Raw genomic sequence first — 26186 nt, 5'->3', positions numbered from 1 at the left:
TTGATAAACTCTCTATGAACTCATTTATCTTGTTTTGCCATTACTGAATTATTATTACAAAAGGAATCACCATTAATGATTGCTCATTCAGGCAGTTACTGTTTTAAGGTCACCTTAGCTAAGCTTTTCCCAACCCACACCACCGTCTATCAGTACTTTGATTTATTTTGTAGCTAGACAAACTAGATCGAGGCTCATAAACCACACTGTTTTACATCATCCTTAGATTATCACCATTTTATGTATACATAACACAGTTTGCTATTGACTTATAATCTATTTTATTCAAAATCCAAATCATAATTTCCTCTTACAAAATTTTTATGCTTGAATTGAAGAATTTTAAAAATACAGTCATATAAAATTGTATGTTGTCACTATGCAATTACAAACAAACCCCGCTACTGAAAAATCAATGTTCTAAACAAAACAAATTCCTTGTTAAATCATCATTGAATAAAATCTACTTAAGCCAGCTTGTCAAACTTGCGTTTACATCAATGAAAAATTATCATATAGAAACTAAAACAACAAAACATTAAATAAGGCCAGGGATCCACTTTAAATATTTACTCGAAGGGCAAGGGAGCGAGTGAGCTGTCTATCAATTAGTCCAGTCTCCAAGTCTGTTTTACTAAACGCCGGGACTCAGAGATGGGGTAATCTTAACCAGCTGTAATAGATTACATTTTTGCATGTAACCAAATGTAATCTGTAATTGGACATATTTTTGATTACATGTAATCTAATTGATTACCTTAGTTTTACCCAGTAATCATGATTAAATTTACATTACATTTTGATTACTTGCACTGTTTTATCGAATTTCATTGATACTTTTATTATCAAAAAAGTTTTGGTTTTTCTTAAAAGTTTTTTTTATTTCTCGTTTACCTTCTGTAGTGAAAATTAGCTATTAATATTTTACTGATTAAAAAATAGATGCATTTATTTTTTTTATCATTATTTTAGTTTTCCCCCCAGATTTTATTTAAAACAAAATGCCCCAACCAAAGTGTGAATAAAACCATATATTGTTATGAAAACAAAAATAAAATTTCTGAATTTTATTTTTATTTTCCCTCTTTTGGTTTCAGTCAAAACAAAAACAGATGTCCTTTTTGTAATAAACTAGTTATAATTAATCTAGTTGATGAATAACCATAACAAAGATTGGTTTCAATAATAGATCATAATACAAGTGAATGCCTCAATCCTGGCTGATAATGATAGGGTGTAAAAACAAATGTTGCCCAAGTTCACATTCTGTAGGTCTTCACAGGAACCACATGGAGAAAGTGTGAAAAACACCCAACCAAGTCAAAACATATAAATTCAAGCATACAAAATTGGTTCATCGCAGAGTTACAATGCCTTCCTCAGTTTTCTCTCACTTCCACATACCGCCTGGTGCTACATACTTCTTTCTTGTTTGAAATAAATTGAGTAAATGAACAACATTATTATGTTACATACATCGATCTTTTCTTACTTCTTTATAACTTGATGCGGTGTCCTCCCACTTAGCTAAGATTTTGAAATCTGTATGGATGACTGATTTCAGCTAAACAGGAATGGTGCACAGGTAAGGGTGTTAAAGAACAAAGGAAAATTTGTAACACATCACAGGTAATTGGGTTTAATATTGAAATTGGGCAGTTATATATTTAACGATGCGCTTGTCTCTAAAATAAAATACAGTTTACATTAAACATAGACATATATAAGCATATGTAAAATCATCAATAATTACACTATCTGTCCTATAAAAATATACTTGTACACCTCTAAACAATGCCATTGACATATATTAAACAATAAAGGTATACTTATAATATAAATATACATGTATATGATTTGATTTCATAGGCTGACTGATAATTACAGGTAGTTGGTCTAAAACAGACTATATATACCCAGGGACCGCTCATGTGTGAAAATCACAGTTTTAGCTAAGTGGGAATAACAATTTCAGAATTTTAGCTAGGTGAGAATGAATCCTTGATGCATGTAAAGCATGCTGAGCACCTTTAAAGGTACTCTGCTAGCCTTGCAACACTTGAAACAATATAAAAGAAGCTATGATCAACCATCGAACATTAAAAAGTAATCTGTAATCGATTACATTTCAAAGTAATTGTAATTATAATCAATTGTATTTCAGAATGAATGTAATTGTAATCATATTTTCAATTTAATCTGTAATTGTAATCAATGACTTTGAATGTAATTGACCCCAAGTCTGCCGGGATTCGCATAATCAAACTGATTAAAATCCCACTAACATATATCACTTGGTGTATGTACATGTATTTCCTGGACTGCTGACAGTGCTGTGAATTTTGTTCATATATCAAGAGTAAAAAAAAATCACACTAGGTTAAAATTAGAAGAAAACTAACTGACCCTGAAGTCTAAAGTATCAGTGTTACACAAAACAACTCTGAATAAATACATTTTGTATGAAGTAAACACTGTTGTGTAAATATCATCAAGAGCACTGTGTGAACTCTGTCATTATCTGATGTCTGTATGTGATATCATGTGTTTATTTCATGTACTGAATCACTTTCACTTCTTCTGAATCATACAACCCTACCCACAACCTCCCCTCACTGTCCACACTCAGTCCTAGAGGATAATCTAGTCCACAATTGTCCACACATCTCAGGAACTGTCCGTTCTGATCCAGGATGTGTAGACAGGCATTGTTGTAATCTGCCACAATGATCTGACTCATGGAGTCTGTCACTATATGTCCAGGATGAAATGACTCCTTCCTCCTGGCTGGTGTACCGTCGTATCGGAATCGAACTCTTCCTGACTTGTTCACCACGACCACGGTGTCAGCATTACCATCAGAGGCACAGATGTCTCCATTGTTGTTCTCCACCACATACAGTGCCTTTTTCCCTCCTTTATAGATTGGTTCTCCATCTTCATCTCTATCTATTTCCTGTGTCACTGGGTGTCCCTGATAACGGACAATTTTATGTTGGCTAAAATCAGTAGTAAACATGCTGACCAGGATGCCCCCTGACTTAGTACAGCATAGTTTGTCTGGATGCCCACCCTGTGGTGTGGTTATCAGTGTCTCTGTTCTCCCGTGTCTGACAATGTTCACAGTTCTATTGTGAGCATCACTGTATACCAGATCCCCCTGTCTGGTCACTGTGATGTCACTAGGCCTGGTTTTACATGTGGTGGTGACAGTGTCCCGTACAGACCCGTGTATGTCAACACGTCTTATGGCTTTATCTTTACCACTAACCCAGGCTTCATCCACTCCCACACAGGCAACATGGACTAGAGGATTAACTCCAGTAGGAATGGTTGTAATTGATTTAGCTTGCTTTAACAGCTTCTGTAAAGATAAATAGGAGACTTCCTCTGTCAGACTGGACAATGTTCTCTGTGTCAGGCTAGCCTTGTATTCTCCTAATTCCAGGCTGAGTTCTCTCCCTTGGACTGTGTTGGTTTTGAGTGATGGCAGTTTGACATCAATATCAGTAGGCATGTTTCTGTATTCCTGGAGTTTGGATTTGTAGTTAGTGACGGCAGACACATTGTTTGACTTCAGAATTTCTTTGTTTTGTTGAACTGTTTGGGTCATGTCCGGAATTTGATTTTTTATTTTGGATTGGTGAGAGTTTAGAGCAGCCAGGAGATTCTCCTTTATGGACTTGATCAAAGAACCGAGATTATTGAAAATGGTGTCTACTTCTTGGTGCCAGGATTTTCTGTGCTTTTCTATTTCTTTGTCGAGTTCATCAAATTCGGCCATTATACTGGATAGTTTGCTTTCTGTTTTTTCATTTTTCTTCTTGTACTGTGGAATAATGGTGGATTCTATTTCTTTGGTTTCCTTTTGAAGCTTCTTTTTCTCGTCATTAAATATTTCCTGCATATCCTTGACTTTGTGTCCATTATGGGGACCAAGCATGCATTTCAGGCAAACTGGGACATCGCATTGCTGGCAGTGAACCTCACATTTCTGGTTTGTGTGAAATTCACACTCAGGAAAAACAAGTTGTATCTTTCTATCTTTGAAATGAACGATGTCATGTTGTTGGTACTTGAGCTTGTCCACATGTTTATTAACACAGTCCACACACAAACTGACTTGACAACTGTTACAGAACTGCTGGGTAGGCTTGACACAAAGGTCACAGGTGATGACCTCCTGTGCCTGGGGGTTGGGTGTGGCCATCATCTGCCTCACTGTAATTATACAATCAATGATTAAATTCATTCATTAAAATAAGGTTGTAAAATTATAGAATAAATGTGATTGAACAACAGAAGATTTTATATAGTGTAAAATTCAGGGGTGGATTCAGCAAATTTAGCTCGAGAGTGGAGGATGTGACCCAAGATCACCAAGAGAGGGAGTTTGTAGATATCTAAAAATCTTCTATCAAAAAGAGGGAGATTGTAGACATTCAAAAATGTTCCACCGAAGAACGATGGGGTGTAATCACAATAAAACTCAGTGGCGGGTCTAGAGGAGGTTACGTCAGGTTTTATCTACCCCCCCCCCCATTTTTTTTTTTTTGGTTTAATATCTTTTTCATTTTTATGCCATTTGGGGTTTATACTCCCTTTTCGATGCGAAAAAGGTACAAATTTGGGTTGCAACACCCCCCGGCTGAAAATTTTCTAGATTTGCTACTGTTATAGATAGTGCAGTAGGAATGAATCTAAATGCATATTATCAATTTCTTACTCAGGGTCCATACAGAAATACATAAGTGAGGTTAAACCTGATAACCTGATGCTATAGGGAAAAGTCAACTTGTGCATATGCAAGTTTCATCGAAGCCAATTGGAACACTGCTCAGCCTTTTCCGACAAGCCAAGAAAAAAATGAGGTCTTGACAGAAAGGAATGAGCTGGAGCTGTACATTATCATAGGCATAGGGGGTCAGCTTATGGCGGGGGGAGGGGGGGGGGGGGGGAGGGGGGGGTTGTCAGTACATGTTTATGGAAATCATATCTTTCATAAGAGAATTTAAAAGGTGAGTTCCTTATGGTTTGTAAAGAACAGGTTTTAGAGTTTCTTGACAGGGCTTGAAGCTAACTTTTTATGTCACCAGTTCAGCCGGACTGATGGGCTATAATTTCAACCAGTCTGCAGAAAAATTTACCAGTCCAACAAAGTTTTCCAAAATTATTAAACATATTTCATTAATATTAAAATAAAATTTAACTCAAAATGCCTAAGACAATATTGTAACACTTAAATATGGGATTTATATTTACGAATCAGATTCGTCCGATATCTACAGATCGAAGCATGCCAAATGTGTATAAAATTTCATAAGTATATTTTCCAAAATGATGCTTTAGAAAATCAACCAGTCCCATCGGACTGACTAAAACAAATGTCAGTCAGTCCGCCAGACTTTTAACCAGTCACAGACTGACAGGCATATATGTTAATTCCGAGCCCTAGCTGCTTGCATGATATTATCATTTATACAGAGTAATATAATATACATTGCATGACGACAAATTCATCTAAACAAAGAAATATAGTTTTGTTCACATCTTACAATGGATATCGTTTGTGAAATTTGACTACGCCACTGTTTATATTCCTTCTTTCTTTTAAACCATTTTTATGCATTTACTGATGCAGCCTGCTTGTATGAATGTTTCAACGATTTACAGACTTACTGTCAAATTAATGACTTAGAAATAGATGACATAATGTGGATTTGCTTTTATATCTTAAAGTTAAGCCCCTGGTAGCTTCAAAACTTAAGGTCGTCCTCTGATCTTGTCTCGAATACAAAGATAACGAATTTATTTCACCGCCCCCTAGCTCTTAAATATAAATTTTTCAAACGTCCTCACTTCTACTAGAAGCAATGTATTGTGACGGTAATTCTAATGGTATCAATATCCGGTTTCGGCACTTTGAATGGTATCAATATCCCGTTTTGGTTATTCTAATGGTAGCAATATCTGGTTTCGGTTATTTCAATGGTATCAATATCCGGTTTTGGTTATTATAATGGTAGCAATATCCGGTTTTGGTTATTCTAATGCTATCAACATCTGGTTTTGGTTATTCTAATGGTATCAATATCCAGTTTCATTTATTCTAATGGTAATCAATATCCGGTTTCGGTTATTCTAATGGTAATCAATATCTGGTTTTGGTTATTCTAATAGTAGCGATATCCGGTTTCGGTTATTTCAATGGTATCAATATCCGGTTTTGGTTATTCTAATGGTATCAATATCTGGTTTTGGTTATTCTAATGGTATCAATATTCGGTTTGGGTTATTCTAATGGTATCAGTATCCGGTTTCGGTTATTCTAATATTCGTTGTCGGTGATACATACATGTAGTGTATACTCAGTCTGTGAGCATCAATGTTTTGTTGTCAGATTTATATCATTGAATTAATGTATAAAATGCAAATGTTATTATTTAGACTCCATGGTGTCCCCTGTTTAATTTGAATTTAATGTCTAGATCATATTAAGGTTGACTCTTAATTTTGAGATTAAATCTGAAAGCTAAATAGGCCTATAATATCTCAATACAGCTCAATGCAGCTCTAGATTATGATGCAAAATAAGCATACCCACATCAGTTTTAAAACACTCTTTTATTTCAAACTAGAATATTTAACTTTCTGTAAGAAACACGACCTGTGATCCTGCACGTATTGCAGTCTTTTTTATAGAACAGCAACTTGTTTTATATATTCACCTGTGTCTGACATTGTACTGCCTCCATTATGGCTGTTTACAGACAAGTCCTCTTTTAACAGTTCCCGCATAATAAGTTGGTATTTTTTCTTTCTTTGATTTTTTAGGTTGAATAATTTTCTAATGATTTAGTATTCTACTATGCATAAAATAAAGTGATCATTTAGTAATCAAATAAAATTTATATGATGAATCAATACGTTTCTTCCCTTTACTATACATAGACAAAAACTGTTGCTGTGTTTTGGAATCTGTCAAGTATTTAATTAGTGCATAATAAACAAGCATTCTGAGATATATAGTCCTCTACCGGTTGCAAAAATCACTGTACAACAACAATATTCAAAGTTCATTATGTAAGTTATGGTAAAAGGAAAAATTGGGGAACCAGGATAGAAAATCAACTACTATTCAAGTAGAGAGTAGACCAGGAAAAAAGACAAATTTATAATTAGGTTTAAGTCTTTAACCAAGTCAATAAACTGTGACATGTAGGTGATTATGAGTAATTTAGCTATATTGTTGTATTACTATGCTAGAAGTTTTAATGAGTGTAGCACTCTAATCTATACAGGCACTTTGATGTTAACTAACAATTCATGCTATTTTTCTAAGTTCAAGGGCCATAACTTAATGGAAAATCAATGCACCGAGATGAAATTCGAACTTGATCTGTAACGTATTATGGCAAAGCAATGTACCAAATATCAAATAAATATCTGCAAACACAACCAAAACAAGAGGCCCATGGGCCACATTGCTCACCTGAGTCACCTTGGCCCATATCTGAAGACTTTCCATATATATTTGCATGTAAAACCTTAGTCCCTATTATGGCCCCAACCTACCCCTGGAGCCCATAATTTTTGCAAACTTGAATCTACACAATGTCAGAAAGCTTTCATGTAAATGTCAACTGCTTTGGCTCAATGGTTCTTGAGAAGAAGATTTTTAAAGATTTTCCCTACATTTGTGTGTAAAACTTTGATCCCCCTTGTGGTCCCATCCCACCCCCGGTGGCCATGATTTGAACAAAATTGAATCTGCATTATATCAGAAAGCTTTAATGTAAATATCAGCTTTTCTGGCTCAGTGGTTCTTGAGAAGAAGATTTTTAAAGATTTTCCCTATATAGTTGTATGTAAAACTTTGATCCCCCTAGTGGCCCCATCCTACCCCCCGGGGCCATGATTTGAACAAACTTGAATCTGCACTATGTCAGAAAGCTTTCATGTGAAAATCAGCTTTTCTGGCTCAGTGGTTCTTGAGAAGATTTTTAAAGATTTTTCCTATATATTTGTATGTAAAACTTTGATGCCCCTTTGTGGCCCCATCCTATCCCTGGGGACCATGATTTGAACAATCTTGAATCTTCACTATGTCAGAAAGCTTTCATGTAAATATAAGCTTTTCTGGCTAAGTGGTTCTTAAGAAGAAGATTTTAAAAGATTTTTCCTATATATTTGTATGTAAAACTTTGATCCCCTATTGTGGCCCTGATCCAACCCCTGGGGGCCATGATTTGAACAAACTAAAATCTGAAATATGCACTATGTCAGGAAACTTTCATGTAAATTTTATCTCTTCTGGCCCAGTGGTTCTTGAAAAGAAGATTTTTAAATGACCCAACCCTATTTTTGCATTTTTGTGATTATCTCCCTTATGAAAGGGACATGGCCCTTCATTTGAACAAACTTGAAAGCCCTTCATCCAAGGATGCTTTGGCCAAGTTTGGTTGAGCCGAGTTGCGTGGAATACATTGTAAAGCCAGGAATGACGTGGTATATTTATAATTGTGAAGAACTAACTTCAGTTTTAAACTTTTTGAGTTACTGTCCAGAAACCATATTTGTCTGAAGTTTTCAATCTATATTCGGTCACTGTGACCTTGACCTTTGTTCTCCAAAATCAATAGGGGCCTTGCTTTGCTGGTATCCAACAATATATCCAAGTTTCATTTGATTCAAATTAAAATTTTTTCAAGTTATCCTCCGGAAACCAAAATCCTTTTGGAATTTTAAATCTATTTTCAGTTACTGTGACCTTGACCTTTGACCTATTTTCTCCAAAGTCAACAGGGGTCTTCCTTACCTGGTACATAACAATATCTTCAAGTATCATTTGATTCGGATTTAAACTTTCTGAGTTATCATCCGGAAACCAAATATTTCTGAATTTTTCATTCTATATTCGGTCACTGTGACCTTGACCTTTGACCTCCAAAATCAATAGGGGTCTTCCTTACCTGGTACCCAACAATATATCAAAGTTTCATTTGATTTGGATTTAAACTTTCGGAGTTATCATCCGGAAACCAAATTTTCCTGAAATTTTCATTCTATTTTCGGTCAGTGACCTTGACCTTTGATCATTTTTCTCCAAAATCAATAGGGGTCTTCCTTACCTGGTACCCAACAATATATCAAAGTTTCATTTGATTAGATTGTAAACTTTTCGAGTTACCATCCGGAAACCAATTGTTGAGTCACATTGGCCCTACTGTTGTAAAGCTGTTGGGATTTTAAAAGATTTTTTTATCAATCTTCATTCTCTTCAAAAAGAGCCTGGCTCAAAAAGTGCCAAAAATGGCCCATGCTTAAAACAAATAAATATTACTGTAAAATACATCTAGAGACTTCAAACTTTCTCTAGCTATCTTTCATTTTTCTGATAACGCTAAAGTTTTCTTTGTAACTGGTCTTCAAAATAGTGTGTATTAATTACAACGATTTTGTCGTTAAACGTCGCAATTGAACAAAACGTCATTACATAACGTTGTCAACGCTTCGAAGTTTTCATGGCTATATTGGGTTGGTTATTTCTATGAAAACAAAATATTTTGAAAATATTTGATATACATTTACGTTGAACTAGTTGATAACAGTTACCAAGACTACTGATCTTGGATAATTTCAAATCGGAATATGAACGAGTTTTGGTACGAGTAAAGCCGATCCCGCATCTAGTGGAATGTTATTTTTTTTTTAGATCGAGACAGGTAAGTTCAGAACATTGCATTATATGATTAGTAATTCTTCGGTATATGAGCAATTGCAATTTATTGCAAGTTCTTTATTCTGTATTTTATCAAACCTGTATAAAACGATGCTTTGAAAACATCGGACAACAACGTGTCTATTTTTCACTTTGTAAGAGTCGCCATACATGCACCACTCGGAGGACGATTTTGTCAGTTTCAATTCTCAGATCACCAGAGACATTGCCACTGATCTTAAATCATAGCAATGGCGATCTGAATCATGGATAACTGTGAAAGAGTTATATTCAAGTGCGGCATTTACTCACATGAAACCCCCCCTCCAACCCCAACCCCCGCGAGACAGTTGAGAGTGTGAGAGTTGGGGGGGGGGGGGTGATATCCATATTGCTATAAATACAAATAAGAAATTAATTTTGATAAACAATATCCATAATGTTTAAATGGGGTACGTTATTTTTATATTAGATTCATGTGGGCCAAGCAAAAACACATACAATATACATTGTACAGAAAACAATTACTACACGCACACACCTCATAACACCCCACCCCACCCACCCCCCCCAACTCTCCCCTAGACTCTCATCCTAACAAACATTTACACATTTTATAATTACAGTAAGGTCCTTATTTTAAAAAAAACCCTGGTGCTTTGTTAATATAAATGTTTTAATATCTCAGCACACCCCAATCCACGTTTTTTATAACATGATACTCCAAGAAGTAGAGGAGTCTCTTATCAACCAAGAGAGCGAGAGAGGGGGGGAGGGGATTATTATGATGAAACTTGATACATGATAAAAATATTGAACAAAATTTCAAACTGTGAATATCATGAAAAAAATATATTGACATAATATTGTACAGATGTATTTTGACATGTATGTACATTGTATTGAAATCCGAAATGAAATTACCGGTACTCAAAATAAATAAAATTTTAACTTGGGAAACATCTCAAAGTACATGTGCATGTGTATTCTAAAGGTTGCATTCCTGATAAAGCAAGCATTAGTACATGTGAAGAAGTGTTTTATTTATTTCAAGACTAGAAGTTCAAACATCTCCTTTGTGGTGCTCTCATCAATGTCGCTGTCTCAGTTTGACTCATCGTCTGTTGTAGCGTCATCCAGATAACACACCCACCCACACCCACACCCTATCCTGAACACATTCTATCATCTCCACATGGAAACATTTTCATCTAGCATTATATTGTACTTTCTTTTCATTTTTTATGAGTGGATATAGATTTTTTAATTTGAAAAAAAAATCAAACACCTAACGTGTGTTTTATTTAATCAATATGCAAGATTTACGGCTCGTTTTCAATAAAAAAAATATAATAAAAACATTTGTATATGTTTTAAAACGTGTAAATATTTTTAATTGCATTCTTTAAAACACTTAAACATCTTAATTGTGTTTTACTTAAACATGATGTAAGAAGACAGGATTTTTAAATGAGTGGTTTATCATTATTATTATTTTATTTTTATTTCTTTATTATCATTATTTGCATTAAAATGTTTCATATTTAAAAACATTGTGCAATATTGCAGTCTCATTTTTAATAGTAATAGTATATTTATGCATTGCAAGACCACACCTTTCAAAATAGCTATGGGTGATGCCTATGTTTGAGTTGCTTCCCCTTTAAATGAACGTGTTGTAGTATTCATTTCTCTATTCATTAACTTTAATACATACCTATTTATAATTTTTACATTCAAGAATAAACAATTTATGTATTTTTATGTCATGTTGTTGTATTACTTGCGGTTTGATAGAATTTGAATAAAGTCGTATGTTGTCTCTCTTCACATAACTTGTACAATGTTTTATGCAAAGATATATTACCAAATAAATGCCATTGCCAAGTTTTCATTCATCTAGCTGTTACGTTAATAACAATGGAAGGTACACGCACACGTATATAAGATAAATGTGATCCATTATGATGGTGTGGAATGGACGTTAATTTGATGTTGCGTTATGCTTCTTGAAAGTTCATGGTTAGGTCCGCTTGGCCTCATTTCCATCAACACAACACAGGGTCTAAGACTGCGGATTGGAAATATATTGTAGATAGTAAAAATGTCCCACGATGGAAGAAATTGAGCTTGGGAGATTTTTCTTTATTTTGGAGACAACCCGTATACCATATCCCACATGCACCCCCCCCCTCCCGAATTAGAATCTAACGCCGTATGTTATGCTTGTCAATACTTTTTAATGTTTTTCTTCTGGCTGCCCCCTCCCCCTTTTTTGAAAAATGATCCATACGTGCCTCTGAAATGATTATTGAATACTTGTTGTAAATTTTAATGTATATATATTTGATTATCATAACCCTCGTAAAGAATGTGTAGTAAGTCGATCACTACACACACAAAGGAATCTACTAAAGGTTATTGAAGTTAACCATTATTGAATGTTTTATCATAGATAATTTGCGATAAACAAGAATTGCATCTACTAATCAATTTGTGTTGTTTTTACAGCATACCTTATTTTGGTATTTATTTTCAATGAAAATCGGGGCGTTATCTACATTTGTTCTCTTTCCTTTTCCATGCATGTGTAGCAGTATTAGGTGATATAGGTCTCCATTATGTGACGTAACGTACTTTCTTTCGAAATGGAATGTTTACTGCAGTACAGAAATATATCTCTCATCCAAGTAGATTCTCATGTCATAGTAATATATTTTACGCTATATATGTACATGTATGATTATGGTATTTATTAAGTCTTTGCATATGTTATCAACTAATCGTAGGTGAGAAAAATCGCAAATTGTTAGAACTTGTATTCGAACCCTTTGCATATTATATATATGCAATAAAATATGTTCAAACCAAAATGGATTGAAATTGACTTCAAAAATTACAATTTCAATCCCATGTTTTCAAATCGCTAAAAAATGTTCCCGTCTGTTTGGCGATAGAGCTAGTACTTCGATGTTTACTAGGGAGCCCGCGCTAAGTGAGCATCCGTCTATTGCATTGTGACGTCAAATGTTTTGACTAACGGGTGAAAATCACGAATGCTATATATATTTCTTTTCTTGCCAATTTAATGTTCTATAGTTTTATCGTATAGAAAAAAGTTGTACGGGTATGATATTAAGTTTTACAATAAGTTTAAGTGTCTTTTATTGATATCTTGCTAAATCCAGTAGTATTTACAAACAATGTTTTCAACTCTTGTCTCTACACGCGCCAGAATGATGGCAAGACGACAATAGGCTTTTATTATTCTATTTTTTTTTTCCCCACATGGGGCGCGTTCTTCTTGGAGAAAAAGACTTATTGTAAAAAAGACTTTTTATGGTAATACTTCGTTTTATACTTGATTTTTTCTCCTCGAAAAACGCGCCCCACTTTAAATATTGACATAAAGTTGCAAAAACACGAAAATATTCCGGAAAATTTCTATCTGTTAATGGTTTCGGCAGTTAGCAATGCTATAGGTAATCATCCTGTTTGACCAAAATGACCCATACATGTTATGATCAAGTAATGTAGATTAGAAAAAGGTACATAAATTCAAAGGACATGATAATTTATTTTTCAAGAAATATATAGGCCATTTATGGCACTTTTTGAATCTAGCTCTTTTCACCCCTATATTGTTGTCCTAAAGGATCACACCATAACTAAAAATGACTTCACATGCACACTGTAACACAGATATGCCTCAACATCAATATGACTAACATGATGAACTTTACATAGTACCGGTAGACATTATATCGCAAAAATGACTACCATGTTTAAAATTTGCAATGGTATACCACCCCTGGCTACTTAAAAAATCACTTTTATATTCGAAGATGCACATTATAGAGTTATTAAAAAAAATCGTTTGTTCGTACTGACTCCGTAAAACAGTGGAATTTATTAAATGTAGAAGTCAGAGAAGCCATCTCAATCAAGTCATTCCGCAAAAATATAATAACAAACATTACAATACCACCATCATATTATTATTACTCGTTTAAAATCAATACAAAACATTATTCATACAAAGCTAAGGCACTATGGTATACATCATTATGATCTTCATAAACGGAATATTACAAATTCTCCGTTTTGTACATGTGTACATATTAACGAAGATGTATATCATCTTTTTTTCGCTTGTAAAAATTACTCTAGAGCTAGAAATAATCTTTTTAATTGCCTTTTCATGCTTGACTTGGTTAATATTGACACAAAATTGTTATTATGCGGTGATGTCAATTTGCCTCTGCAAACCAATATCAAATATTTTTCAGCTGTTCATAAATTTATAGAAGAAACTTGTAGATTCGTTTAATCATTGTACATTTTACCTGTTAATTATTATCTTGCATGACATATTGCAATATTTTAGGAGAGGAACTTGCAAGTTGTAAGAACTTAATTGTTCCAATCCACTTCATTTGATCAATAAAATATTTAGATCTTGATGTTCTGGATGAGACGGTAGACCAAGGTCACAAGTTCATTGATCATGTTATGATATGAAGACCTTCAATGCCATAAGAAATCTATATATACAGAATATGAAAGTTCCATCTTAAATAATTTAGTAGATATTAAATAAGAGTTTTATCAAAAGTCGGTCAAACTTCAAGGTCAAGCTTCACAAAATGATAAGGTCTAACCCCTCTGAAAACAAATTCCACTTTTTTGCTTAATTAAAGGATATCCCTGGAAGTCCTGGGACTTCCTTGTGAAGTCCCACTTCTCCCATGTCCTAATGCAGTGGGATAATACAGGACTTTCCATAAACAAAATATGAAAGCCCAACCTACAATTGTTCCAATTATATTTAATAGGTTAAACCCCCTTCTTGTATTTTTGAATGTTCAATTTTGTGATTATTCCTTGGGTATTTTGGGTTTATTGGTGAAATAGGATTTTAAACAAGAGGCACATGTGCCAACACACTCACCTTGGCCCATATTTAAAGATTTTCTCTATTTATCTATATGTAAAGCTTTCCTCCGCTATTGTGGCCCCACCCCTCTGAAAATAAATCCCACTTTTTTGCTTAATTGAAGGATATCCCTGGAAGTCCTGGGACTTCCTTGTGAAGTCCCACTTCTCCCATGTCCTAATGCAGTGGGATAATACAGGACTTCATGTTTCTGCATTTGTCCTGGAATATCCCACTTACATCAAGAGTGACTTTGCAAGAATTTCTAGGAAATATTTATTACCTAAATGTCTTACAAAGTCCCACTCTCATAGCAGCAGGTTTTTCTAGGACATTCTTGTGTTTTTCAGGACTTTATTATAAAATGAAGACGAAAACATCGTCCCAGAAATTCCCTAAAAATCTCATACTTGATACATTCAAGATAATGCAAGACTTTACATTGCTTTCCAGGACTTCGTATTAAAAGTATGCAAAGAGAGAAGTCTTGCAATTACCCTCAAAATCTTACAACCAGTGAAGTCAGATTATAAAGGACTTTAATGAGGGTTACAGGACTTTTAGATATTATAAATTGTTACAAAATTAAATCCTTGTCATATCAAAGAAAAGATTTTACATTTTCTGGATTACCTTGACATGTCATTGCTACATAGTTCAGGCTAAAAAAAACCTATAAGAACAGTGAATGATTCGTGGATAAGAACATTTATGTATACAACAACAATCATGTCATAATAAGTTGTAATAGAAAAGACTATATTTCATCAAAAGTAGACTTGAAAAATGTTGGCTATGAGAACACTTCTTATAAATTTATAATGACAACAATCTGAACTTGAATAAAAATCACTTTACTGTCAAATGCGCTATTGAAATCCTCAATGTCACTTGAAAGACTACCATAATTTGAGTTTTGAGATGCTTCATCACAGGAGTTCAATCGGGTTTGTCATGTTTTTTTTTTAGGTTAGAATATTGTCCAGTGTATTATTAAGATCATTTTGATAACAGATTTCCAGTTCCTGGGCTACCTTCTTCAAAATAAAGAAGATCCCTTTTTGTGAAAGAATGTTCAAAAATTCATCAGATTCTGTGGTAGGCTTTTCCATTTCCAGAGATGACACAGCGGCATTAATGTTCGAAACTGAACTTAAAAAAATGTCTGTATCAAAAGGATTGCAATTCAGGCTGAAGTGATGATAAGTTAAAAGGATTTTCCAATGTCACGGTCGTATCACTTGAAGTACCAATGGCATATCAACTTTTGGATGTCACCACTGAAGATTGCAGTTGATGTTTTAATATTTAGTACATTTAGGAATTCGCATGTTTACATCTTTCTTGCACAGCATGTACCTTTTGGGTTCTCAATCTCCTGCAATAATAATTAATTACAAATTATTAATGAAGAAACTTAATTTTCAAGACACTGATTAAAAATTTTATATTTAGAAAAGTTTCTTTGACACATCAATGTTTTGAGGTGCAAATAGCAATAAATTATCACTGATGGATACAATCAGCTTGCCATGCTAAATTTTGTAACCGTACTGTCCGTAGTTATTTTACGAAGCAGTAATAATTACAGAACAAGGTCAACTGATCGAAACAGAATCATAATGATGGATATCCATGATACAATGTTCTGGTGATTATACCCTTTCCATCTAGATCGAACCAGTCAATGGTTTACGTTAAAAAATAGAGTAGTTTGTTTTGATATGTTAAGCTGTAAATAGAATGATTGTATCGAGGAATTTCGAGTGGTCCAGCGATCAAGCGTGTATTTTTCCAATGCATGTAATCATTTACAAACGTAAACAAAATAAGCATATGGTACTTACAGAGTGTCATCCGTTAACCCGTAGTCCTTTTTCATTCCGATGTTATTGATTTCCATTCACAAATCTTTAAATCATAAATGACTTCTTTGAAAGTTGTAACTTCCGGTGATGTCGTTTCGGTCAACTTGTACAATGTACGAAGCTTGTCGTGTTTTTTTCTTCTCCCCGTTCTTATTCGATATAAGATATATCATGTATAAAATATATCATATGTATATATATGAAGTCTTATACACTGGGTTTCCACTGGTCGATTGTATAACTTTCTACTGATCGTCTTTTGGTTACGTGTTGACCTGGGGACGAGTCAGTCAGTGTACGACCTGACGTTCACGCAAGTGATCAAAGCGCTTTTTTTTCAATGTTCCTTTCTGGGCGCGAAGTCAGGGAAATATTCGCAAGGATGGAGAACATTCAACAGAATCAGTATGCAATCAAGCATGGAATGGATTCCAGATAGGAATATAGGATTCACCTTACACTCAGAAACTGGGGGATAGGCCTAGTTGTTCAAAATACACGGCGTTGCTGGTTAGTATTTTTACTTTTGGTTTGTAATAATTCGTCTTTTTTGGTAGTCTAGTGGAATTGTCACACCTTAATAAATTATCATCCTGTTTCCAATATTTTTATCTAGTACATGTTCTCTTTCATTGTAGCATGGACTTGAAGAGATAGTTATGAATTTAGAATATCATCAAGTGACTTTTAATAAGGCACTGTTTTCAGTGGATGAACCGACATCATGCAGTGTGACAGGAAAACGCCCGTGAGACCAAAGATGGCTTAGATAAAAGGGAAGACGATGCAGAAGGTGCATATATACAAGTTCAAGACATAAATATTTTAAATTTTGCATGATGTTCATTTACAAAACCTGTTATGCAACCTCTCAAATAATTCATTATGCTATCTTTTAAGCCTCTGTACCAGAGAAAAATCCAGAGATGGCCCTCAAAGAAGTTAGAAACAAGATGAGAGACCGTCTCAAGTTGTTTAGGTCTGGAGCCACCTTCCCCCACCCACGAGTCGAAGAAATAGATCTTTGAACCACTCCAGGTTACCCGTGACATCAAGATAAACAAAATTCAACTTCAGGGACAATTTGATAATACCTGTTTAAAATTTTTTTTTTAGCTCACCTGGGCCGAAGGTTCAAGTGAGCTTTTCTGATCAAAATTTGTTCGTTGTCTGTCGTCGGTGAAAACTTTTCACATTTTCATCTTCTCCAGAACCACTGGGTCAATTTCAACCAAACTAAGTGACACAAAGCACCCTTGGGTGAAAGGCTTTCAAGTTTGTTCAAATGAAGGGCCATGCCCCTTCAAAGGGGAGATAATCGCAAAAATACGGTGGGGTCATTCAAAAATCTTCTCAAGAACCACTGGGACAGAGAAGCTGAAATTTACATGAAAGCCTCCTGACATAGTACAGATTCAAGTTTGTTAAAACCAATGACCTGGGGGGGGGGGGGGGGGGGGGGGGGGTTGGATTGGGTCTCAATAGGGGATCAAAGTTTTACTTACAAATATACAGGGAAAATCTTTATGAAAATTGTCTTCTCAAGAAACACTTGGCCAGAAAAGCTGAGATTTACATGAAAGCTTCCCAACATAGTGTAGACTCAAGTTTGTAAAATTCACAGGGTTGTCACTAACGCAAGAATAGGATCACAGAAATTTCATTGGGGTTTGTCTGATATGGCGAGTCCCGCAGATGTGTCTCGGACTCTGAGTAAAAATCATAATTTTACTTAGAAGCCCTGATTTGTGTATTAATTAAAACTCATAGGAAAATATCTAGGGAAAACGTTATGCTCTAATGTGAACCGAGATGATACCACCGAGTTCACAGTGTCCCAATCCGACTTGTTTGTTTAGTGCAGTCAATTAGGTGCAAATTAGAATATAATATTGAAATTTAGATACAAAGTAAAAAACATTTTGCCACTCACAGGCAGTTATTTATATATGTTTCTTTTTCTTTTTTTTACAAATCAGGATCTATATTTAATTATAAATGTTTGTCTTCTGGTAGCCATTTTTATTGGAATTGAAAGTAGCGTAGTTTGTAAACTTTGGTAGATTTTACATCATTTTACAAACAAAATTAGTACGCATCTATTTTATCACAATAATTATTTAATTAAAATTTTGTTTAATACTGAATAGGGTTGTAACGATGATAGAGGATTCGGGGAAGTAATTCTGTTTGCAATGGGCAATTAGTTGTATGAGACCGAGTCGTGAATGATTACTTTTAATTTCATGTGTACAAAGTGATCACTGCACTGTTATGCATGGGCTTGGCGAAAATTAACTGATTTTTGCCATTTGTTGAAGATGAAAGTGAACAGAGGTACGACATTAGCTTGTGTTCACTCGGTATAAATAAAGGTGTAGGAAAAATCTAAATGACTCTTTAATTCAACTTTCATGGGACTCGTCAAATTTTCATGGGACTCAAGCTGCTTACAAACCATGATACCGGGACTCGTCTTCAATATTTTCTAGTGACAACCCTGAATCGTGGCCCCTAAGGGTAGGTTTTGGCCACATTATAGGGACAAAAGTTTTACATACAAGTATATGGGAAATCTTTAAATATGGACCAAGATGACTAAGGTGAGCGATGTGGCCCATGGACCTCTTGTTTAATTATTTGTTTACGTAAGAAATAGTGCTTTTTAGCTCACCCCAGTCATAATTTAAATGAACTTTTCAAAGTACTTGCTTTGGAAGTTCAAATAAGTATTGCTGAAATTTATGTTTTTGTATGTTAAATAAATTTTATTATCAGATTATCATTTTGATTCATAATTTCATTCTTAATTGCCACTTTTACAGAAAAGATATCACATATCCTGGATCTCGAGTTTTATTCCGCAGTAGGGTAAGACCAAAACAGGTTAGTAGGATAAATTGGGACTTTCCAGGAGTCCTGCATCAACTCAAAAAGCAGGATTTTAAAGGAGATCCAATAAAATCCTGCAAAATCCCAGTCCTGTCTACTGGGACTTTCCAAGACATGTCCAGAATAATCCCACTTTCTCCCCTTTCAGATTGCAGGATTAAGTGAGACTTGGCAGGACAATAAAAGGCAAATTTAAGTGTTCAAATTATCCTTAAAAGTCCTGAAATGTCCCACTGCCAATACCGTCCCTCTAATTCCTTGTCAATCTCAGTTTCAAAAAAGCAGGACTTTTCAGGACAATCCTGATAAATCCTGGGATTTTGTCTTGGGACTTCCTGGGATATCCTGCTGTATTTTCAATGGGGAAATTATCCTTAAAAGTCCTGAAATGTCCCACTGCCAATACCGTCCCTCTAATTCCTTGTCAATCTCAGTTTCAAAAAAGCAGGACTTTTCAGGACAATCCTGATAAATCCTGGGATTTTGTCTTGGGACTTCCTGGGATATCCTGCTGTATTTTCAGAGGGGCACCCTTCCTCCCCGGGATATGATTTTAACAAACTTGAATCCGCACTATGTCAGGAACCTTTCATGTAAATGTAAACTTTTCTGGCTCAGTGATTTTTCAGAAGAAGAATTTTAAAGATTTTCCCTACATATTTGTATGTAAAGATTTGATCCCCTATTGTGGACCCTCCCTACCCCTAGAGGCAATAACTTTAACAAACTTGAATCTGCACTATGTTAGGAAGCTTTTATGTAAATTTGTATTTTCCTGGCCTAGTGGTTCTTGAGAAGAAATATTTTAAAGATTTTCCCTATACATGTATATATATATTTGTATGTAAAACTTTGATCCCCTATTTTGGCCCAATTCTACCCCCAGGGACCATGATTTTAAGAAACTTGAATCTGCACTATGTCAGGAAGCTTTCATGCAAATTTGTACTTTTCTGCCTCAATCATTCTTGAGATAAAGATTTTTACAGATTTTCTTCTGTATATATTTGTATGTAAAACTTTGATCCACTATTGTGGCCTCAACATACCCCAGGAGTCATGGTTTAAATAAACTTGAATCTGTACTATGTCAGGAAGCTTTCATGTAAATTTCAGCTCTTCTGGCCTAGTGGTTGTTGAGAAGAAGATTTTTAAATGATCGCTCCCTATTTTTTTATTCTTGTGATTGTCTCCCCTTTGAAGGAGACACAACCCTTGAATTGAACAAACTTGAAAGCACTTCATCTAAGGATGGTTTTTCCCAAGTTTGTTTGAAATTGACTCAGTGGTTCTGGAAAAGAAGTCGAAAATGTATAAAAAAAAAAAAAAAAAGTTTACTGAAAAGCTCACTTGAGCTTTCAGCTCAGATGGGCCAAAAATGGCTTGTATGCGAGATTTACGTATTCGGTTGAAATAAAAACACTTTGATGTTACATATTTGATTAAGAATACACCCGAAATACCACAGTTTCTGTAAATGACTACGACCTCTGGATACTAATAATAACACAAGGTACCTAGCTTCAAATGACACCCCCTGAGAATGTCGGCTTTTTGAGCTTCCAGGGAATATGCTATGTAAATGTACTTACTACCATTTTATTGTACAATCATTCAACTAAAAAACAATGTATGACATGACTGCATTCATTGCCTCTTATCACCGAAAACTGCAACAAAACATCGGTCTACAGCTCAATTTACCGTTTTATACCACTGTGGTAGTTTGGGTTTTACTTTTATTTCTGGATTTCGATCCCGATGTAAATTATTCACCCGTTGTATTTGACCACGCCCACTTTATCTTTTAGCGAATAACTTTAATGACAGTTTCTATTGTCTAATTTGCTATATAAAGCCATGCAGCTTACTATTCGGGGAAGCGAGACAGCTGGCCTTGCTAGCTACTCTTCTCCTTCCATTATTCCTAGTTTGGAATTACGTTTTGTTCGTTTACTTTGTCCCTTTTTTTTTACTTACTAAATTATTATATTACCTTTGGGTTGGGAGATTTCTTGATAGTTTCTAGGCTAAGTTCTAGGCTTTAGGAGTGTGTATTTGTCACATTCATACTGGTAATAAATTCGTAAAGTGTTATTTCTCTTATTTTCATTTCTATTTGAATTTATTTTCAAGTTTAAAATCATAGTGTAGTTAGGTTGTTTCGAAGTCGCCACTATCAAAATAAAATAAAACAAACACAACGCGAAGTACAGACTATACGAACGCCAGACCTGCTACACCACGAAGTGCAAATTTATACTGATACCGCACATAATGAAAATTGTATATTCGTTGTGTTGAAAAATAAAGTCTCAATGTTTTATTATCACAATAAATTGATACGATGTTTATTACCAAAAAATCTTGAAAATATTGCTTTGTTAACAAAATAAAAATTTCGAATTGAAGACGCTGTGCGCTATTTTTATTTACTGAAAAAAATCAAAGCTGTTCGTACGTTTCAGGATTTCACATGTCATCAGAAGATAGAAGCTAAGACTTCCCGAGTGGAGATTTAAATATATTTTCGTGTCGGAATCATTTCTGATGAAGATAACAATGAAATTATGACTTACTGTAAAACTAATATGAAAAATATTTCTGCCAATTGAATGTTTCATGCAGATCTATGGAAAGTCAGTGAAAATACAAATCAAAGATTATTTGGAAAGTATGCAAAATAGAGCAAGGATGTGTTATTGACTTTGTGGTATGTATTGATGTGACAAGTACCTGTTGTTACATTGAAGTTTTATGAAACCCACCATAAGTACCAAGAACGCTGCAGGCACATATATGTACCAATGTTTTTCGGAGGGGACTGGCCCACCCTTTTATTTGACAATGAACATTACCTAGCTGTTATTTTCATGTATGCAAATGAAGACATATTGCGAGACTTGCCCCATCACTATTTTTAAAAGTACTACCTAGTAGTGAATGAGAAGATATTAAAGGGACTGATTCACGATTTTTGATAAAAATATTTTTCATTTTTGATGTAAAACATAAGAAATATAACTCATTTAATGTTGACTGCCAAAATTTTGACCTTCTGAATGCAAGAATGAAAGCAGTATTTTAGCCTTAAATATGTGTTATGTAAACAAACAAACAAGTGAAATATTGATTTTGTAATATAATGCATTTTAATTTTGTATAGTCAAAAATTTTAACTTTTAGATGACATATTTCACCTTTAAAATGCTTGAAATATGAAGGATATAATAATACTTTGATCGATATCCATTTCTTTTGAAAATTTCGTAAACAATAGCATACCGCAATCTTTGTTTACAAAACAAATAATAAACTCTCTAAAATGAGCTTCTGTGAGGATGTATAACCTTAATTTTCATGTGAAATCTTTCAAACACATTAGACAGTAGATTTTGATCATTAAAAGTGAAAAACAAAATTTTGGGTAAAATCGTGAATCAGTCCCTTTAATGTATGTAAGCTTGAAAGTTATAAATTGAAGCCCTGAAGCAAAGGATGACCTCCTACACTAAATACCCGAAATGTCTAAAACTTTAAAGAAGGGGAAAATGGGTGATAATAATCTAAATGAAATAGAATAAACAAAAACAAAAAATTAAAAAAGCCAAGAAATAATGTTCAATTTTCTTCTCTAAGTGCAATATCACAAGAATAATGTTTTGATCAGTTTTAAGGTATTTGAGATTTTAAATCTATCGGGTATTTAGTGCGTTCATTAAAACGGCAGCTCTTGTCAACAGTTGATGCGGCTGAGGAAAAATGAGTCGTGTAACGTCTACACGAAGAACATTATTAAAATATGAGGAAGTAAGTAGCGTATAATTGATGTGAAATTTTAATTGACAGGTCCGAAATCTTTCATACTAGTCTGAATTTCGCTGCTGTCATAGGCGAGAAACGACTCTGTGACCTGGACCGGTAAATGTCCTAGTAAAAATAAATAAGTGAAATCGAGAGAACGATGACGTATATCTTTGTTATTTTAAGAACCAGTGACTTGAGATTTGGCATGCAAGTAGTTAAAACATTAATCTATGCAAGGAAAACGACAAACTATGCATAGCTTACCTAGTTTAAGATTTTTTAGACATTTGAAGCGAGTGGTTAGTTTTTTATCTGTGTCAGAGTTAGACCCCTTTCTATATTTATGGTATCACAGAATTCGGGCCCAAAACGGGCTTAGCCCCTGTGTTATTAGTATACAGAGGTCATAAGTCATTTACAGAAACAAGTGTTATTATTAGTATACAGAGGTCATAAGTCATTTACAGAAAAAAGTGCCTGTGGGAAATACTCAAGGAATTGAACAATACAAGAAAGGGGGGGGGGGGTAGTCCTGTCCACAAGCACCTGAGATCACAATAGCATAATTAAAAAAGATAGTGAAAGAAGTGGTCAGAACTGGTGCCCGTATTAATGCTATAAATATATTTGTCACAAGTTTTTCCCACCTGATCTACAAGTGGACCTCTCTGTTATATTTGTCCATGATAATGCCTGACACAAGAATCGTGACAATGAAAGACAAAATTAACAAAAGTCTGAAAAGAGTTAGGACTGTAGATGAGGATTTTGAATATAAGCTTCAAACTTGAATGTTTTACCTTCCACTTTAGATTTCCATGTATACCACGTATGAAGAAATCCATGGTCCCCGCCGCCCGCCCCGATATTCACCAGTTTGGGAAGTACTTTCGGTTTGGTAGTTGTACTTCCGGGTTGAATGTTCTCTCTGCACGAAGAGTTATTCCGCTTTGTACATACCATCGGCAAAGTGTTTCAAGATTCTCAAGTCAGATTGATTAGATTTTTTATATCCTTCTCTGCAGATAAACAATAGTTTAAAACAAACGGCGGATCTTTAGAGGTCTGGGGGAAGTCTTAAATTTGTTTAAACAGGGGCACGTAACATCGTTTTTCAAAGTAGGGGGTCCAGAGTCATAATTTTTTTGCCAGATCTTCAGATTCCTAGAATGGGGTTTTTTCTAAAATAGCCATCAGCTATTTAAAGGACACATCTCATGTTTTCAAAGTATACAGCATTACAAGCATTTCGTCTTCTTTATGCTTATAGTAATTAATTCTAATAGTTCGTTCGCCGAAATTTTGCGATAATTAACCACAATACAGACTTAAATCTAAGCCCCGATTTCAAAAAATCTAGTTAATTAGGTAGGTAGTCACGTGGTACAGTGACGTCACATGCGCCCTTCGGATTGTGAAAGTACTGCGAGATATTATTAAAAACTCAACTTTTAGGGGCCTAATTTATTTACCATGGGCAACATTTAAATCGGTGTTGACAAATTTTCCGAGTTTTATATGTTTTCGCCACCTGTGCACACATATAACGATGTAAATATCCAAATATAGCGAGTAAAGCATGTATGAAATCGGCAATATTGTGAGTAAATAATGTTTATATGGGTCGCTGTCTACAAACTGTTTGGTGATGTTATTCCTTTATACATCTGTAATTGGCGCTGTTTTTCTAAAATAAACAGTGCAATCATTATTTATTTTTGGATTAGACAAATTATGATACGTTAAATTGTTGACAACTAGACCCTATGCCAGATCGGTAAAGTTGGCTACTAGTAACCAGCTACTAGTAACTGGCTACTTAAAAAGAGAAAAGTAGGCTACTAGTAGTCAGCTACTTGAACCAGGAAAAGTTAGCTACTAGTAGCCAGTTACTAGTAGCCAGCTACTAAAAGTAAGAAAAGTTAGCTACTCGTAGCCAGCTACTACAAAATATAAAAGTTATAATTACTGATAGCCAGCTACCAGATAAAGGTTAATGAGTTTGAAAATTATTATCTATCAGATTTATTTCTAAAGAGGACGAGGAGTCGTATGAAATTTCATGCTCAATTATTCCCAATTACATAACGTTGCAATGCAAAATACCAAAACATTTTCAACTGAGTGTTTACGTTAAAAATGATACGGATTGAATTCAGACCTTCATTCATTTGATATACCATCTATTTGGAGATATCTGCTACTTTTACAATTTGATTCGAGTTACCCTGAAATTTCAACATTTGTATGAATACCGTAAGGAACTTTATGTTTGTATTAGATATCTGACGAATTTACAACTATACATATGGCAAGAAGTGATAGATTGTGTTTTGATACGCCACGTATTTTCAGATATCGCTCTTTAGGAAATCAGTTACTTATACATTTTGATTATCGGTACAATGAAATTTCAAGATCTGTGTGAATACTCCGTATTTATATCATATATCTCACTAACTTACAGCGATACGTATGGCGAGTAGTGATATTGGGTATCGTGATATGTCATGGATTTTCAGATGTTACGCTTAAGGAAGTCAACTACTTATACTTTTTGATGGCAGGTAACCTGAAATTTCAAGTTTTTCGCAAATATCTTAAGGCACGTTATGTTTGTATTAGATATCTCATTAATTTACCAATATTCATGTAAAGAGGAGTGGTATTAGATATCTTCATCAGCCATCAAGTTTCAGATATCACCATTAAGGAAGTCAGCTACTTATACCTTTTGATTCCTGGTAACCTGAAATTTCAAGATTTTCGTAGATATCTTAAGGAAATTTGTGTTTATATTAGATATCTGACTAATTTACAACTATCAAAGTGAAGAGGAGTGATACTAGTTATCTTGATATGCCATCAATTTTCAGATATCACCCATAAGGAAGTCAGCTACATATACCTTTTGATTCCAGGTAGTCTAAAATTTCAGGTTTTTCGCAAACATCTTATGGAA

The 26186-nt window shown here is 34.5% G+C and overlaps 1 protein-coding gene and 2 long non-coding RNA genes across 3 annotated transcripts; 1 reads left to right on the top strand and 2 right to left on the bottom strand.

Moving 5' to 3' along the window:
• Positions 1-257: 257 nt before the first annotated feature.
• LOC125653367 (E3 ubiquitin-protein ligase TRIM71-like) lies at positions 258-24202 on the bottom strand. The gene is made up of 2 exons (XM_056145312.1): positions 24025-24202; positions 258-4221 (listed from the first exon to the last, which is right to left on the bottom strand). The coding sequence occupies exons 1-2, from the start codon at positions 24185-24187 to the stop codon at positions 2549-2551; spliced, it is 1836 nt and encodes a 611-aa protein (XP_056001287.1). The 5' UTR covers positions 24188-24202; the 3' UTR covers positions 258-2548.
• LOC125646747 (uncharacterized) lies at positions 15180-16795 on the bottom strand. The gene is made up of 2 exons (XR_007359811.2): positions 16505-16795; positions 15180-16035 (listed from the first exon to the last, which is right to left on the bottom strand). It is a non-coding gene; the product is annotated as an uncharacterized LOC125646747 (long non-coding RNA).
• On the top strand, positions 16895-17962 carry LOC125671907 (uncharacterized). The gene is made up of 3 exons (XR_008797279.1): positions 16895-17035; positions 17164-17318; positions 17426-17962. It is a non-coding gene; the product is annotated as an uncharacterized LOC125671907 (long non-coding RNA).
• Positions 24203-26186: the final 1984 nt, after the last annotated feature.

This window comes from Ostrea edulis, chromosome 7 (genome assembly GCF_947568905.1).
Source record: "Ostrea edulis chromosome 7, xbOstEdul1.1, whole genome shotgun sequence".
Lineage (NCBI taxonomy): Eukaryota > Metazoa > Mollusca > Bivalvia > Ostreida > Ostreidae > Ostrea > Ostrea edulis.
Note: the sequence above shows the minus strand (reverse complement) of the source record. Positions and strands in the feature narration are given on the sequence as shown.

Excerpts from the sequence above, each read along its gene's own strand:
- LOC125653367 (XM_056145312.1), bottom strand. The coding sequence starts at position 24,187 with ATGGTATGTACAAAGCGGAATAACTCTTCGTGCAGAGAGAACATTCAA. Across the intron at positions 4,222-24,024 it reads ATGGAAATCTAAAGTGGAAG|TGAGGCAGATGATGGCCACA; the intron begins GTAAAACATTCA and ends GTATAATTACAG.